Genomic DNA, 17,992 nt, shown 5'->3' with positions numbered 1-17,992 from the left:
CCCTGAGACTTCTCCAAAGGGGAGCTCCAAGTGGGAACACAGCACCCTGGTCACTGCCAGCCCTGTTGCAGTTGTAGTTCCAGCTGGTAGGACCTACACTCCCAGCTCTTCCCTCACACACCTCTGATTTCCTAAATGTTCTCCATGCCCCTGGGACCAGCCCTTACCTTGGCTGTATGGAACAAGGGAAGAAATTGCCTGGAAACAAGTCACCTTGCTCTTCCTAGAAAATTCTTCATGGCTGCATTTATCCTATTGTCAGTACAATGGCACCCAATTCTTTTAAAGGACAGCAAGCTCCTTTGCTGCAGACAGTGTTACCATTCACACACAGTCTGCTATCAACCACATGGCATGAGGAAATGGCTTAAATAACTTGAGCCAGAAACCACACTAAAACTGGTCAGGCAGAGAAGTTTACATCTTTGTTTTCTGCACATTATGTGGTGAACCCAGGAAACACGGGAAAGCTTCATTTTATGTAAGAACCAAACACAATTGCGTTAACAAAATGGACTTGTTCCAAATTGCAGAAATTCAGACAAAACTCATACAAATAATTTTTCCACAAGTGTTAAAAATGAACCTCAAGACATTTTGAAGTCTGCTCCAATCTAGGAGACACCTGTGTGTAAAAGCGCTGAGTTATTCAGCTTCTTCACCTATGCTACAGACAACTGAATAATTTCTAAGATATTGTAACTCCCAAAATAAGCACAACAACCCATCATGTTGTTCTAAGGCCCAAGATGGAACACAGGTGAGAGTGACTTACTCCTTCATTTCCAAAACCTAAACTAAATGTGGGAACATCCTTAAAGGGACTGGAGAGGGGGGAAAAGGTAAAAAAATCTGAATTAATTGTAAGCAAGTGAACATACATAGAAGAGCAGTGAAATTATCTCGATGCTGGAAAAAAATTAGGTACAATAACAGCTTTCTAGACAAATGGCTAAGAAGCAGAGACAGAAAGAACAGTGATTATAGAAGAGGGAAATTAGAAACAGAAGGGAAAGAAATGAACAAAGTTAATTTTTCCACTGAAACAAGAAGCAAATTTTAAAAAAAGTTAATAAAGTCCAGCACATTTGGGATTCATTGAGAGTATGAAACAGTTCAGTGGCTTCTAAAAGATCCAAATAATGCAAAGTGGCAATACACTGGGAGAGGATGAACCCAAGAGATACTTATTTGACATCTTTCAAAGAGTTTTCTTAAATATTTCTGTACAATAGTTTTCACAGAATAAATCAATCATTACAGGGGGTAACAAAATGAAACACTTACTATATAATATTCACAGTATATATTATATAATGAAAGAGAGAAAGGGATAAGCTCTAAACATATAATACAAGACCAAGCAATGATAAAAGCAGATTGACTATGACTAGTACATCATTCAGAAAAAAAAGCCCTTGTTCAAATTCTATTACTACAAACCTTTTTCTTGGAAGTTTTCATTGAAGAAAAACATATTAGAATTCAGATAATGTCTCTTGCTTCTCTCTGTACCACACAGGTTCTTCCAGTAGGAAAGAGTAAAGGGAAAGTACCAACGGTTCTTCAATCCAAATTTTCCTATATTAGAATTATGATATAAACTGTTGAAAATTTTATAGTCATTTTGCATCTGTTTGTAGACTAAAATGTTCTATTATTGCTTACAACAAGTTGGTTACACCATTTAATTAGCCCAAATACTTTTCTTTACTTAAAAATTTTAATAAAGTGTAAAAAAGTCATTTGGTCATAAAACCAGGTCCTTCCATAAACTAATCAAGCCTCAGTGATACTCCATCTCCAAATCAGCTTCAAAGTGTAACAGAATCATAGACCTATCATAATCTTGCAACCCATAGGGAAGGAAATGCACCAAATAGCCTGCCAAGAGAAAGAGCCTTTTTTTTAATTATAAAAATAGTCCATTGCACCAGTTCTTCCATTAATATCTACAACACGCAGACAAATCAGCCACCAAAAGAAACACTTATTGTGGCACATAAACAAAAAGGGCAAAAACACATTCCTATGTAGAAACTAATCTTTGGCAGTACTTGATCTTTTCAGGCATTACTTACCCATCGCACAATATACACTCTCTCTGTTTGGAGTGTCATTACACAGACACTGAAGGGCAAGTGTCAATTCAAGATAAAGATTTTTAAATTCAGTTGCATACTCCACCCACCCCTATCTTTCAAGGCAAATTTTAATTTTAATTTAATAAACAAAGAAATACAAAGTAGCCATAAGAAAAAGTGACATATGCAAATCAGAGGAAAGATATATCATCAGAGGAAAGGTAAAACATACAGTGAGGCATGAGGCCATGATTCAAAATACATCAACTAACTCAATAAGACTTATAAAACTTAGTTAATGAAAAAATTTCAATAACCACACCACTACTTTCTGAAAATATACTTGAAAATCAATTTGTTTTCTCTATACACTGGACCATGGACTGATTGGGAACAAGATACAGTTACTGTGCTGTCTGAAATTTTTTTTGATCTGAAAACATGCTGTTGTTCATGGGTTTCAGCCCAGGTACTGAGAGGAGATTCACCATTTTTCCAGGAAATTTTGCTTCTAGACTAAGCTCTCTTACTGTGAAGATCCAATAAATTCCTAATTCTATCAAATATTTGTCATACCCATCTGCAAACAAAAGATATTTCATGCCTGGCTACAAATTCTAGTCCATGTGTTAACACCAGTCAGTATTTATGTATTTAGGAAGATGTTGTTTCCCAGTCCCTAAAGAAAGACAGTTTTGCACAACAGAACCATAACTCAGAAAAATACATATTTTTGTTTTATCTGCATAAAATCAAGAAAGACAATGCCACAATAAGTGTTTCCTATGGTGACTGAATGTTTACATTGTGAAGACATTAATGGATGAATAATATTAAATAAATTCTTCAAAAACATGAAATAAGAACAAGCCCATGGTCTTACCAGGAAAAATATTGCTGAAATACCAGCCACCAACAAAATATAAAATGGAGTCAAAGAACATCATCCAGCACATCCACCCAAAGGTCATGTATCCTCCTTGTGCCGTTGACTGGTGCACATTATCCCACTGAATTCCTGGTAGTAATAATAATGATTTTTTTAAAGGTCAAAGCTAGATCAACACAGCATTAAAGATCACAAACACATCAACACCACACACTTCTGGGCATTTAAGCACTGGCACATGACCAACCATAGTTAATAATAGAAATCCTAATGAACAGAAAAAAATTTCTATGCCTCTATAAGCCTGTGTTTAGAACAGCAGGTGACAGTGCTGCTGGGATAATGTAGAGAAGATGTTGAAAGGGTTGTTTATGAAGTTTTAGCTGGCCCTTAATTTGGCAAAAGAAAAAGAACTACAACACTGACAAAATGAATCAGGCTTTAAGCCACTCTGCTAATATAAAGAAAAGGATTACACAAAGTTTAATATCATTTCTATAATGCTAAATCTGAAGATTTAAATCTGTGAATTCTAACTAAGAAGCATAATGTACATTTACTGCATTTAGAGGTAAACATGAATGAACTCACTGAATAATTGCTTCATAAGATTATTACGTTGCAGAAGACACTAAAGGAAAAAAGAAGGTGCAAACACCAGTGCTACAGAAAGCTACCATTCTGCTACATGAAAAACAAAAGTAACAAAGTTGTAAATTAATTTTAAAAATTGCATTTTTTAAACTGCAAATGCCACTTTGTTTGCAGTACAGTGGATCACGATATTCCTTCTACAATTCTTTTTCCGCAATTGTCAAGGAAAGTTGTTTCTCCCAAAACACATTTTGCCCTTCCTTCAATAAAGACGAGTCATTTTGATGAAGCATCTGGTGGGAAATTTAGGTAATATATTCTGCAACTGTCTCTTCCACTCTTACAAACTGTTGTACCATTATGACAATTTTTCAATAGTTTGAAACATCCACTGTTATGAATATTGTTCTTGCCGTAATACCAAAAAAAGATTGCATCCATTAATATAATACCTGAACTTGTTCCAGCTTATTAATTTATTAGAGATTTTTTCAGAACAGATTGAAAAACATTTCCAACTGTAGTTTTTGAAATAATAATTACAAAACTTTTCTCCTAACCAAAGACCTTACCTATTTCTTGGCCCTCAAAATATGTAATGAAAAATATTCCTTGCCCAAAGGCTGTTGTAGACAGAAGACACTGCAATATCAGAGAAAGAGTATGTGAACATCAAATAAAAACATGCTCTTATCAAGTTCCATGAAATAAAATATATTGTGATACTAAAATCACGCACAAACTAAATAGACCTTTTTTTTCCTCCACACAGGCTAATGGTTGCTATTTCATTTTATGTTTTAACCATACTTCCCCACAAACCTTAGTAGTATTTGCTCCACCTAACAGATCTCCACTGACCTAGTTATTAATACTGGAAAGTGTTACTTTATCTGACCAACTGAGACTGAAAAAATGAGCATTTTTTAACAATGTATGAATTATTCCATCAGCCTAATTTAGTGAGTTATTTTGAAATAGTGAAGCCATAATGTGTGAAATATGATTTTCTTTATATGATGGTGATACTTGATGTCACATTCAGGGATGTGGTATTTTAGGACAGTACAAAGACATAAAACAGGCTGCTATGGAATACATAGGACAGGAAAAGACCTGAAAGAACCTACACCAAAGAAACACATACCTCAGATTATATGGTTGGACAAATTCCTGATCTATTCTCCAATTATATTAACAGAAAAATCAATCACTAGTTTTTTTCCAAACAAATAATGACTTTGAGGAGTGAAATGTCATCAGCTGATCTTGAAAATTCACTAATGTTACAAATATTTTGAAGTCAAGACATTAAGAGAACTCACAGGTATGAGGAATGCAACTTCCTGATATGTTCTGTAGATTTACAAAATTACCCTGGCACATTATTTTTCATTCTTTTCTACCTTCTAAATATTTTTTCAGTTGGAGATTTATTAGTGTGCTTTATTTCCAATAATCACAAAAGCAAACAGAAACATGGGAAAAAAGAAATACATTATGGTCTGAAGTTTTGAAACTACAGAAATTCACAGCATAGTTGGAGGAGAAAAATTAGAAAAGAAGAAATATTTACCATTATAATCTGGTTGGTGAAACTCAGCTGGTTCTGCAAGACCAACAAAACTATGTAGGGTAAAAAGCTGATCATATAGACAAGGCTGGCACACAGAGCTGCTGTATCGGCACTGCTGAAAAACGCTCCCAAAAAGTAGCTTAACATGATGACTGTAACTCCAAATTCCAGGAGAAAAAGGAAGATAAGGAAGCCATTGCTATAAGCAAAGATACCGCTTGCTTTTAAAATGATGGCCAGAGCACAGCTGCTTACTGTGAGCACAATGACATTCTCCAAAAACCAAGCAAAGAAATGAATGGCCGGATACACACCCATTGTCTTCATATACTGCAAGACAACAGAGCAAAGAGAGTTAGAATCAGGAAACAAACTTTCTTTTCCTTTTTCTGTTTTAAACAAAACATTTTGTCACCAAGACATTATCAGCTTCCCAAAGGATGTCATCTTCCCCTTAAATTTCTTGTTTCTTTGCCCTTGTGCTGTGCTCTCTCCTGGATCAGACATGTTATTGAGCAGAGCAGGCTCTGAGATCATCACACATGAGCAGAAGGAATCACCAGGGTCAGAAAAACTCTCTTTTGCATAGGGTTTCAAAAACAGATGTCAGATTACTTCCAGCTAGGGAAGGATTTTGCCTTTTTATACTCTAAAAAGTACTGAGAATATCCACAGCAATATATATACAAATATTTTTTCCTCAGCCTAAAAGAGGCATATAGTTTGTAACCTTTATGTATTACCAGGCAAATAAAAATTTAGGCAGGTATGAAGTACATCCCTCTTTTTCTAAAAAAATGCTTTTGGATACAATCTAATAAAACCTTTGAAGCAGTTCTCATAAGATCATCAAAATTATTATTAAGTTGATTTAATATTTTGGAGCATTAGAAAAGTTTACAGTACAACAGAAAGATTAGAGAAATTAAATAATTCCTTAATAATTCCACAAATTAAAAATCTTACTCAAGAAGTAATTCTGATGATACAGTGAAATCAGTGTAATTCTTTAAAAAGTGTATTTTTCCCTAAAGAAAATATACCACAGAGACCCCATCCTTCCAAATGCTTAGCACCTATGAAGACTAGCTGTTGATAGAAGCAAATAATTGTCTCCTCTTTTTTGGTTTGCAATTTCCCTTTCATTTCTGGTAATTACACAGTTCATAACAAATTTTTAACTTATTTTAGGTAGCTTTATCATTGCTGACTACATAGCGCAAAATATGAAAAATAATCCAAAACAAAAATCATTCTAATCACAAGGTCTTCCCAAATAACACTTTCCAGCTTCAACTTTTGCTTGTTGCTTTTTGTCTCATGGACAATATTTGCATACTGATGCTCAAATAATGTTTTGAAACTGAGTTGGCAGCTAGAGCTAGAGCCTACTGCCCAGAGGAAACAAGTGAAAACAAAGCCATCTGGATTATGAGTACCTAAAAGTACCTCACAAGTTTTGTATTTCAGTGCACCTAAATGAATAAATTTTCTTTTTAGAGGTTAATCTGCCTCTTACCTCTTCAAGATGAATTTCCCTTTCATAAACCAGTTTGCGAACCATGCCAGCAACTGAAACCATCCATGTTAACATCATCATAAGTGGGAAAAAAAAACCTATGTTGTTCAAGAATCTATGAAAGAAGAAATTTGAAGAGTTGTTAGCCCACAAAGGTAAACTATTTTCTAGCAGAATGTTAATATGTTAATACTGGAACTGTTCTCAAAATAAGATCTGACATGAACAATAAGATTTATTCCTGATCTGGTTAGAATTACTTTTTTTTAATGTAACAAGCTAAATTTATGTACTGGTACAATACTATTGTATTAATTTTATATATTATAATATTTTAAACCATACAGCTGATATAATTACTCTTAAGGGCTCCATTCAAAGTCAAACAAAATTCAGATTTGTGTCAATGGCAAAGTAATATATTTGGACATCAAGGAATAACATGACCCAGTCAATTTTCACTCCACTTTAACAAATTTGTTACCATTGACTAATTTCAAAATCTAATAGTTGGGATGTTTTGGTGGTTTTACAGAGAACAACCTTACCCTTTTGCTTCATCAACTTCACCCTTCAAGGGACCAATTAACAGTTTGTGTATAGAACAACTAAGGATTTAAAAGGGATCTCTTACAATAATTTAAGCTAATTGCACAATATGTTGACACAGCCACTGTCCAGCAGACTACATCACACTATGACTGCAAACATTTTGTAAGGGGTCACTTGACAAACAATGTACAACATGTTATGTTAAACACAGCTGTTGGGCAATATTTGCTATACTGTAATACTCTAGTATTGAATATTCCTGTTCAAGACTGTGCAAAGATATACATTCAGCCACTGAAAAGTGGGAACCTAGTAGGATCCCAAGTTCTCTAGAACTAATCTAACAAGGATAATACATCAAATTAAAAAGCTGAAATTTTACTTACAGATCACTGGTATGGCAAGGGTAAGGCATGGCTTGCACCTGAATTGCTATCTCTGAGGTGTCTGTCCCAGTTTGTGCTGAAATAATTGCCCTTTCAATCATATCTTGAAGAGGAATAAAGACATGGTTGTATTTAAACCCATCCGCTGGCAACTTGTGGGGATGAGATTTCCATGTTGGATTTTTAATCAAATCTGTTCTCATGCTGTAGAGAACACTGGTTCTAATTGTATATGAAATATGTCTTGGAAGGAAATTGCTAGAATCTTGCTTCTTGTCCTCTGGTGTACTGAAGATGATACCTGACACAAGAAGAAAGGAAGCTTCATAACTAAGCTTATATAATTTATGCTATTTCCATAGCTAACTCATGGCTAATTACTATGTGATATAGGATGCATTAATCTGTCAGGGCAGGCCTCCAAAATTTCTTGATTCCAAGCCCAAAAATGGCAGGTTTCAGAGACACATTTTTCATGTTCATGAATATGAAATGTAAAAGATGATTCACATGATAAATGAGTTCGTAAAAATCATTTTTATCTGAGGTGATTTTTCTTTTTTTGAGCTGCAGTTTTTTCTTTGCTTCCACATTTAGCTCTTTTTGGGGGACTGATATCAGTTCCACAGTAGAAGCAGCAGCCATAAAATTTGTGCATCAAAGCATCAACAGCTTTCATAAGCAGATGATAAAGAGCACCAACCCGCTAAAATTTATTCTGATATTAATCTTCAAGTCAATTGCAGAAGTTCTAGTTTAGCACAGCAGAATTTGCATGTTTGTTTTCTCTAGCTGTGTATAAAGGAAAGGAAACCCCAAACAAACAGATGAAAGCTTAACATGTAGCTGTAAAGTTGAAGCCAAATAAATGAAACTGCTTGTGTTCTCTTTTTGTGTTATCCAGACTTTTTGGACTTCCTGATAAATGCTAGATGTTGCCCCTTTCTTCCTTGGGAAAAGGGAGCGATATCTTACCTACCAGCTGGTTCTCCGAAAGATAATAAAATAGAGAATACTGTCACAGACATATTTTATGATAAATCCTTTCTTTAGGATCTTTCCTCCTGAGAACCTAAGAAGCTTCAGCTTCTCCACGTTTAGCTGCTTTGGAATGTGATTTGGAGAATTGTTTACTCGGCATGCGAAATTGTTTTTACTTCATGACCGATGACAGCCACCTGTGTTGAGGCTGTGAGCAGTCACAAGATTTTATTATCATTCCTTTCTATTCCTTGCTAGCCTTCTGATGAAATATTTTCTTCTATTCTTTTAGTATAGTTTTAATATATAATTTTCTTTTAATACAATATATATCATAAAATAATAAATCAGCCTTCTGAAACACGGAGTCAAGATTCCCATCTCTTCCCGTCTTGGGGTTGCCTGCAAATTCAACAGAATACTGCAAACCTGATGTCTTTCAACCAGCCAATCTCATTTTTCCATTTAAATAAAAAGTTGATGTTCTAAGACATTTCATGAAGCTATGAAGGCTCTGAAGACCACAAAAAAAGAAAGGAGAATTCTATTCTAGTTTAATATCTTTCTATGGAAAGGAACGTATGCCGTCAGAGCATGTAACATTGACACTTTGGACACATTATGTTCCTTAGAACGCCATCTTCTTGATCTCTAATAATGTGAGGAGATAATAAGGCCAAAGTACTGAAAAATACACAAAATGTCTTGACTTATATTAGAATATGACCCTTCCCTAGGTAAGTGGAAGAAAAATGAAACTATAATTTGATCATTCAGTTTTCTGAGGGCCAAGACTTATCTGTCCTTTTCTTTCCTTAAAGAGACAAACACTTTGCCTTCTCCAAAGTACTCCTGAGCAACTTTCCTTGTCTCAAAGTATAGCCTGTTTGTTTCATTTTGATAGAGGGTAGAAATTGCCAGGGTACTGTGCAGATCACAAAACAAGCATGAGATTCCAGACTGAACAGTTTCCTTCTTTACAATTGCTTTCTCATATCTTCTATTATACACTTATAGGCATAAGGGAGACAAAAAACCCAAAAAAGACAGAGGGAAAACGTTGTGGAACACTTTTTATAGACTTAAGGGGGCCTCTCTTTTGGAAACACTACATGCAATCTACAGCATTTTCTGCAAGACAAGTGCATATGTTAAGGGAAAATGTTCTTGCCTTTTAATCTTTTGTAAAATTAATTGATTCTCAGCAATAAGCATATAATGCAGGAAAAAGAGAAAAAGTGTAATCCCAAGGAAGAAAATAAATTCCTAAAGAACTTATTTACTCTTAATAAACAAGCTAATTTCTCTGAGGGATTTAAGAGTAAATCTTAACAAATCCCCTTCCTTTCCTCCTTTTTAAAAAGTCCAGAATATAAAAAATAAATTTTGAAAGGATGTAAACTAGATGACCTTGCCATCTTAAGTTTCCTCAGTATTCCACATTTTTTTATCTTTTTCTTTTAATATTTATGACCATTCTTTTAAACATTTTGATAGAAATAAGAGACTCCAAGGACTCATTCATTTGGCCATTCCACAGTTAGAACAATATAATTAGTCTTTCCAGCTTACATTACAGCATTCAAATGTGCTTTATGTTGACTGTTTTATATGTGATTTAATGCATGCTTTGAAACTGTGTAACCTTTACCTACCTTATCAATAAACACAGACAACAAATACAAAGTCTGTAATTTTCTGTAAAAATACATTTCACATAAGGTACTTACTAGCCAAAAGATTATTTTCCTGCATGAGTTCATGAGCCTTCTCCTCCAATTTCTCTATAGAGTTAAAAGGCTGGAAACGGTCCAGTAACACACAGGAAGAGATATTTACAACAAGCTGTGTCAACAGGTCAATCTGTTTACTTGCTGAGCTGTTAAGCATCTTGTTCGTCATAGTTTCTAAGATGAGGAAACAAATTGGACTTGCTTAGTTTTAATGGTCAGAACAGAAAGGTGTGTTGTCACTTGCACATCCTATAAGAGTAAATCCTCATTGTATTTAAAAAAAAAAAAAGAATTTTAAAAGACATAGAAATTTTAGTGTGAACTTGTGGAAGTGCAGTTCATGTTTCAGTGGCTTTTACAAGCCCTCAGCTATTCTTCCCTTCCATTTCAGGGGAATAAAAATGTAACAAATTCTAGCAAAAGAAAGAGCCCACAACCTTGAACTTTTTGTTATGTTTCCATAACTACTTCCACAAATACAAGGGAATTACTGTACTTCAGATATCATAATAGATATTAATCTCCCATTTAGCAACATATTATGCAGGTCTTTTTCTCCTTGATAGTGTGAATATTTCAAGAACCATGTTAAATAGAGCGTAAGCATTTTGACAGGAGTCCTACATTTAAAAGAATCTGAAAAAAGCCTGCTAGTCTCTTAATTTTTACTTTATCTATGGATCCAGGAGCAACATATACCTCCATCAAAACCTTGTTTCTAAAAAAACTCAACCTTTGGAGGAATTCAGGTCATCATCTGTTGGTAGAGAATGTAGGTATAATGCTATATCCTTATGTTTGAGAGAATAATCATGAGCTAGAAACATGCTATCTAGATTTAATAAAACATCTGAATTTCTCAGGCAATAAGCAAGGCTATAAAACATTCAACACAATTTTCCATCTTGAATTTTTCAACACTCACTTGATGATATAATCTTTAAAAAAGGATAGGTGATGATCTCCTATGATAAGAGTGGTGACAGACAAATCCTGGATCATAGACATTACTCAGCATCAGCACAGGAAATATTACAATAGGAAGGCAGATAAGTGGAAAATGTATGAAGCAGTCTGAAGAAGAAGCATGATTAACAGTGAGAAGGGTAAAGTGCACAAGGAGAAAAAGCAGAGGAACTGACAGTCTAGAATTCAAAAGATAGGCAAACAATGACAGGGTGAATTCATAGGTTGAGAGAAACCAGAACAGAATAGAGATAATAAATGTCTTATTTATGGCTATCCTTGAGGAGGACAATAAAGGAAACACCCATGCTACCCCTTTTTTTTTACAGCATTAGAGAGAAGAGAATATTCCTAACCTTCAGCCCAAATGTCAGGGTTTTCATAGATTTTTATATAAGTGTATGTAATTATACAGAACCCTATATGCATTATTTTGTATGAAGACAGGCTGAGAGGGTTGGGGTTGCTCAATCTGGAGAAGAGAAAGCTCCAGACAGACCTTAAAGCACCTTCCAGATCTTATTGTGGCCTGAAAGGGACCTACAAAAAAGCCAGGGACAGACTTTTTACAATGGCATATACTAGGAGGACAAGTGGGAATGGCTTTAAACTGTAAGAGAGTAGATTTAGATTGGAGCAGGTTGCCCAGAGAAGCTGTGAATGCCCCAAGCCCGGAAGTGTTCAAGGCAAGACTGGATGGGGCTCTGATCAACCTGGTCTAGCAGAAGGTGGCCTCATGGCAGAGGGATTGGAACTGTATCATCCTTAAGGTCCCCTCCTACTGAAAGCATTCTATCATTGAGTGATACATGCACACACAAAATCCTAATTTGAAATCAATAATTAGGTAAGAAAAGCTCTTCTCATGAGTTAAATTATGGAATATTTTAGCATAAGAAATAACATCTATATTGCTGTTGGCTTGGAGTGTGGTATACATAAATATATCTTGAAAAAATATTGTCTTAATGTGCTTAATTGTCTTAATGAACTTCTGTACTCCATTTTAGAAATACCACATATATGAAAAATGCAATCTACATGAAAATTTTAAAATCAAGATCTATAGAGCTGAAGACCTTGTTTTTTCCCATTTATAAATGTAGCAATTATGAATGAAAGACTTGGTAAATCTGTGTTCACTATTATCTTCATATTTCATTAAAAAAAAATCAAGTCAGCCCTCATCTTCCACTCAGCTTGTTTAACCTATCATTAAGTAACTGGGAGAAATTACAAATGGTTTATGTGAAACCATTGGGTAGAAGTGCTGTTTAAGTAAAAATAAAAAGTTGCTGGAAGAATAAATTAGAATAAATCAGGAATAAATACATTTAGGTCAGAAATTAGAAAAAAAGTCTCTTGGATAAGAAGATTTGGTTTTGGGCGCTATTTTCAGTGATGGCACTATAGCTATTTGTTCCCTACCTTATAAATGCCCACAAAACTATATCATTAAAATGAGGGCAGCAAAAGGAGTAGCACAAAGGAAAGCTGCTTGTTTTGGTCATGTTTTTTATTGCCCTGGCTGTTATACACAGTGTCATATGTAACCCTCTTTAAGGAGAGCCCTTGATAGTGAAAAAGGAAAATTCGTATCTGGAAGAAACCACAGAAGAAGGACAAGAGAGAGACTCAGCAAGTAAGAATTTAAAAGAGGAACTTGCAGCACAAATGCCTCCCAGTGCTTCCTGAGGGTTTGTAAGGACTGTGCCCAGCAAGGAGCTCACAAATGCTAGTGGGTCATGTTTTATATAAGATCAGTAGAAAATTATTCCAAGTTGCTGGGCTGAAAAGCAAGCATAGAGTAAAACAACTGCTGTGCCCACTCTCAGCTAGCTTAGAAAGTAAAGGGATTAAAAGGAAAACCACAAGATTTTAGCCCTCAGCCTAAATATTTACCTTGCTCCACCTGAGTAAATATGACACAGTAATCCTGCTAAATAACAGTTTTGGAAATTGATAACTTGTGAGGTCTTGCAGCATGATGATTTTATAGAGACATTGGAAGAGGTCTACATCTATCTACTCTGTCCATGACACTTTGCAGCAGGAGTAGCACAGAAAAAAAATCACTAAGTCTGTCAACATTTTTTTATATCATTGTAGAGAAATAAAAAAAAAACGATACCAAGACAAGCACCTTGTATTTGAGGATAATTAAAAGTCATCTGTATGTGAGTATAGAGGTGATAAAAGAAGATATTTGCTTTAGTTAGAAGACATAATTACAGAGATCAGGAGATTTCAGAAAGCCGGAGCTTTGGATGAAAATTAAAAAGATTGTGAGTGGTAAAACCATTAACATGGATATATGCAAGGCTTTAATTGGATGCAAACAAGGTAATTACAGGACTGAACAGCTGATACAATATAAGATTGATGAAAATTTTAAAAAACAAAGAACAGGTTTACAGTTAAGTTACACATGATTATGGTCCAATAAAATAAACAAAGAGTACACAAGCTAAGATAAAAATAAGAGTGCATATCATTTTTCAAGAAGTAAAACAACCAAATGAATCTATACAAAGAGGCATAATAAATGCAGAGGAGTGCTCTGGTGCTTTGGAGAGATCAGTTTCACAGAGGCATAAATGCTCTTGTGATCTATAGCCCCTATTGATTTTCTTCAATTTTTATATGATGCTAATTTTACCAACTGTAGTCCCTTAAAATAAGGAAATCCTAGTTTCACAAACCACTCAAACCATACTTTGTCTTGACCATCCAAGCTATTAACCACTTATTACATATCATTAAGCATCCTTAGCTCTGTTAAAAAGCTATAGCTTGAGAAACACAGGTACAGATTTCTTTGATGTTGTCTGCATCAGTGAAGATGGATCTGATAATTCCAGAGATCATGATATCTATTTAATGGAATATTGTTTGTCCATAACCTATCTTGTGGTTCTCAGTGTTAGGTCCACACAAACAAAATCCAGCTATTACTGAACTAATAGATTTAGATAGCTATGTTTCCAGCACTCCCTGGAGCTTAAGAGACTTGCTCTTTCCTCCATCCTATCTTTCCAACATTGTGATTCTGTGGGCTTGGTTTTTAGCTGTATTATGATCCATCTTCACCTCGAGTGGTGTGCTGTGCCCAACCCAGACTAGGCAGCAGTTTATTGAAGAAAATCATCTGAAGACAAAGATTTGAATTTGAGTCCCTTGCCTACAGAGGACACAGAGCCCAGATTCTTTCCAGTTTGAATTCCAGACTCTGTTTGCCATTTTTCTTACTGAAAAAGTGCACAGGATGTCCTAGTCTTCAAAGAAAGCCTTCAACTTCAACTAAAATCCACAATTTCAACTAAATCTCACAACCTGTCTGCTAAAGAAAAGCCACACCAGCTTAGACCAACTATGACTGCACCAGCTCAGGGCAGTAGTACAAGACTGAGAGCACACTTCATTTACAAGCTCTCAGGAGCCTCCATGGATTTTGTCCATCTCCTGCCTAGAGGCAGATTCTGAAAACCAATAAAAAGTGTATTTCAGGTGCATTTATTTATTTTAGCTGTAGTCTTAATTCTTTGACTGTTAAGCAGACTTAATGACTTACATTTCTGTAAAGTGAATTTTTTTAAACCAGTGGGGGTCACAAAGTTCCTCTGTGGGGGTACCTGAGAGCTCATCACTGCCCTCCTCCAGAAAGCAACTGGAACAGATTTTGGTTTGGCTCATAATGATCCTAACAGGCAGTGACCTGAAACCACACAGATCTGTCCTTTCTACCACAATCCTCCTCTGGGAAGTACTCTGCTCCTTTTGTCCATGATGTCACACTGTCTGTTATTGCATTTTATCCCACTTTTGTCTCTTTCTGATTCCCAAAATCGTGAACTTTTCTCAAATGACACTGGAATCTGCTTCAATACAGAGTTTTTCTTCTGGAACATGCTGGAGAGCATTTTAATGATTGTGCACCTACCTTACTAAAACCTGGATGTACTGAATTTTTTCCAGTTATCAAATTCTTATAAAATTGTTAAGTAACATAAATTTACAGCATAATCCTTTCTCTTCTCTACTTAAATACTTGAATATCCGAAACTAGTCAAAATAATAATTCCCCTTCTCCTCCATTAGGAACCATCCCCCTTGGGCTATCTATCTAAACCTGGAGGCTCTCTGTTTGCCTGCCCAGGGTCACTACCAAGGCAGAAAGGGAGCAGCCAGGAATGGCTGTGCCCAGGGGGAGACTGCCAAGCAGACCAGTGAACCAGGGCCACTCCTCTCCCACCAGAGCTCCACAAAGCTGGGACTGGGCCTGGACCTGCTCCAGGCTGCAGCTCCCACCATTTCACAGCTGGTTGTGGACCTGGGCCCACACTGCTTCCCATGGGGTGGTGTTCTGCCCTCAGCATCATTCCCATCCCCAGGGCTGGGACTGACCCAGGTTGCTTCCTACTGACAGTGCAGCTCCCTGGTTATAACCCTCTCTCAGGCTTTTCTGAGGGTCAAGGACATGGCACACAACTGATTCTGAATAAACAGAAAATATAAATACAAAGAGTTTTTTATCAAACACACTGTATCCAATCTCATTTTCTATTTATTTCCTTCAAAATATACTACAAAAATATACTTCTGCCTAATGGAACTGTGACTACTGTGGCCTTTTAAGTATGGATGATATGTTTGAGACTCTCCCACGACACTTTCCCACTTCTGACTTTTTACCAATATTGTTTCAATATTTGAAATTCAAATTATCCAGTCACACAAAAGAAAAGAGACAATTACATTTGAGACTAACTCAAGAGGGTAAAGTCTATTATTACATTACTCAAGTATCACTGATGTAAGTAAAATCCTCAATTCCAACTAGATGTAGTTCTAAGTTGAAGTCTAACAAGGCTAAACATTACATGTACTTTCATATACGCACCATATGCTTTCATTTTTTTGAGGAGTTTTTCCATGTTGATATCCAAATTACTTTCTATGAAATGCTTTACAAAATTGTTTTGCAGTGCTTCCTGAAATGAAAAGTGATAGATGTTACCTCAGGCTTATCTTCTCTAAGAAAATACAAAATATACATATGTATTAATGTTCAATTCCATTACCAAGACTTATTCCATTACCAAGATTTCCTGCATGACACTGCAGAAGTCATTTAGCTTGTCCATGTCTTTCCCTCTTAACAGGTAAGCACTACACATTTCAAATAAATGGCAGGGGGGCAGGGAAGAGATTTAGGAGAAGTGACAGAGGAAAGCACAAATATGTACAATGGAAAAACCCAAGTAAGAAGAATGCTTTTCTTTTATAGTCCATATTTCCCTCATCTGTTTTTTTCATCGGTTTCACATCTTCCTGGCAAACATAAACAATGAACAAACAAGTACCAAAACCATTTTATTTCCCCTGTTTTTCATTGATACTGGAGCAATACTGGAGATAGTGAGGCAACATTCCTTTTAAGTATTTTCATGTCAGAAGTTTCTCAGCATCAGTTTCTAGGTTCTTAACCTAAAGCTAATCTACCTCTTTTTCAGCTCTTTTTAAATCTGAAATCAGATATATGGGTGGTTTTGCATGTATAGAAATAGTGTCTAGATCAAACTGCAAAAAGTTGGAAAATTGAAAGATCCCCCACAGTTCACCAACCTGCAGCCGTGAGACTGTGAGGACATTTCCAGTGGTTTTGAAAACCTCAGACATTCTAAGCCATGTCTCAGAATAACTCTTCAAGTTTTCCACAAAACCAAAAGTGAAATTAGCCTAGGGAAAAAAAAATACATGGAAACAGAAGAAGTGAAACATGTGCACAGTAAATTTTAAGAAATAGAAAAAACTGGAATGCTTTAGATCTTGTGCAACTCCTTTCCATTCCATTTTGATAGTCAACAGTAAGAATATCCATGTTTTCTTTTCTTTACCTAAGAAATTAAACATATTTTTTCTATACCAAGCAAATCAAAGTTTTCCTGTGCTCTGTAGGTTTCCCACCTGACATATCAACAAAGACTTCTTTATTTTATAGTATCTCTTTCATAGAGAATATCATGGGGGTGCTTGAGAAAGACAGAAAAAATAAATAAAGTTGGGACATATTCAAAAGAAAACCTCTCAGTTGTGGGTCTTTTATTCAAACTAGTTTGACTGAGTACATAATAAAACTGAAATTTGGCAGCACAGTTTGGACAATAAATATAACTGATCAATCAATCTCTTTCAAAATACCCTCACAGGGAAAGACTTCAGTAAAGAAAAATATTTTCTGTCCCAGTCAAACACAGGTTACAATTTCTCTCTTAGTAAACAACCTGCAATTTTTTTCCAGCCTGTTTTAAACAGATCATAAGTATACTCAAGACTAGAAAATATTGCAGTATCTTTTTCTTTAAATTGGTGTTATCAGTCACAGAAGTGCATTTAAGAACAATCCAGCATAGTTGTTATGATAAAAATTGTGACATTTTCCAGCAAAGAGTGTCTGCAGTGAGTTGTAAACTCCAATTTGGGACCATGCTTTTTGCAATAATTCCTGTTGAAAGTATACAATTTCTACCATAGTATCTTAAGTTTCTTTTTCGAAATCTCACTCTTAGCACAACAAGAGAAAACAATTTCTGGTGGCTCTTTCTTCCTCTTTGTAACACAGAACACTCTAAAGAGAACGCGCACGTAATTTTGTTTACTTGAAAAACATTATGCATTTAACTTCTATGAGAATCCCTATTCCACTTTAAAG

The 17,992-nt window shown here is 35.4% G+C and overlaps 1 protein-coding gene across 1 annotated transcript in view; it reads right to left on the bottom strand.

Moving 5' to 3' along the window:
- Positions 1 to 17,992, bottom strand: part of ABCA13 (ATP binding cassette subfamily A member 13) — a 170,371-nt gene that overhangs the window by 99,656 nt on the left and 52,723 nt on the right. Inside the window, exons 21-29 of the mRNA XM_054640684.2 lie at positions 16,906 to 17,019; positions 16,181 to 16,271; positions 10,312 to 10,488; positions 7,601 to 7,901; positions 6,663 to 6,777; positions 5,144 to 5,473; positions 4,140 to 4,209; positions 2,968 to 3,102; positions 1,444 to 1,581 (exon numbers count right to left, since the gene is read on the bottom strand). Coding sequence (XP_054496659.2) covers positions 1,444 to 1,581; positions 2,968 to 3,102; positions 4,140 to 4,209; positions 5,144 to 5,473; positions 6,663 to 6,777; positions 7,601 to 7,901; positions 10,312 to 10,488; positions 16,181 to 16,271; positions 16,906 to 17,019 — 1,471 coding nt within the window. The remainder of the gene's footprint in view (positions 1 to 1,443; positions 1,582 to 2,967; positions 3,103 to 4,139; positions 4,210 to 5,143; positions 5,474 to 6,662; positions 6,778 to 7,600; positions 7,902 to 10,311; positions 10,489 to 16,180; positions 16,272 to 16,905; positions 17,020 to 17,992) is intronic.

This window comes from Agelaius phoeniceus, chromosome 1, assembly GCF_051311805.1.
Source record: "Agelaius phoeniceus isolate bAgePho1 chromosome 1, bAgePho1.hap1, whole genome shotgun sequence".
Lineage (NCBI taxonomy): Eukaryota > Metazoa > Chordata > Aves > Passeriformes > Icteridae > Agelaius > Agelaius phoeniceus.
This window is presented reverse-complemented; position numbering and strand designations above follow the sequence as displayed.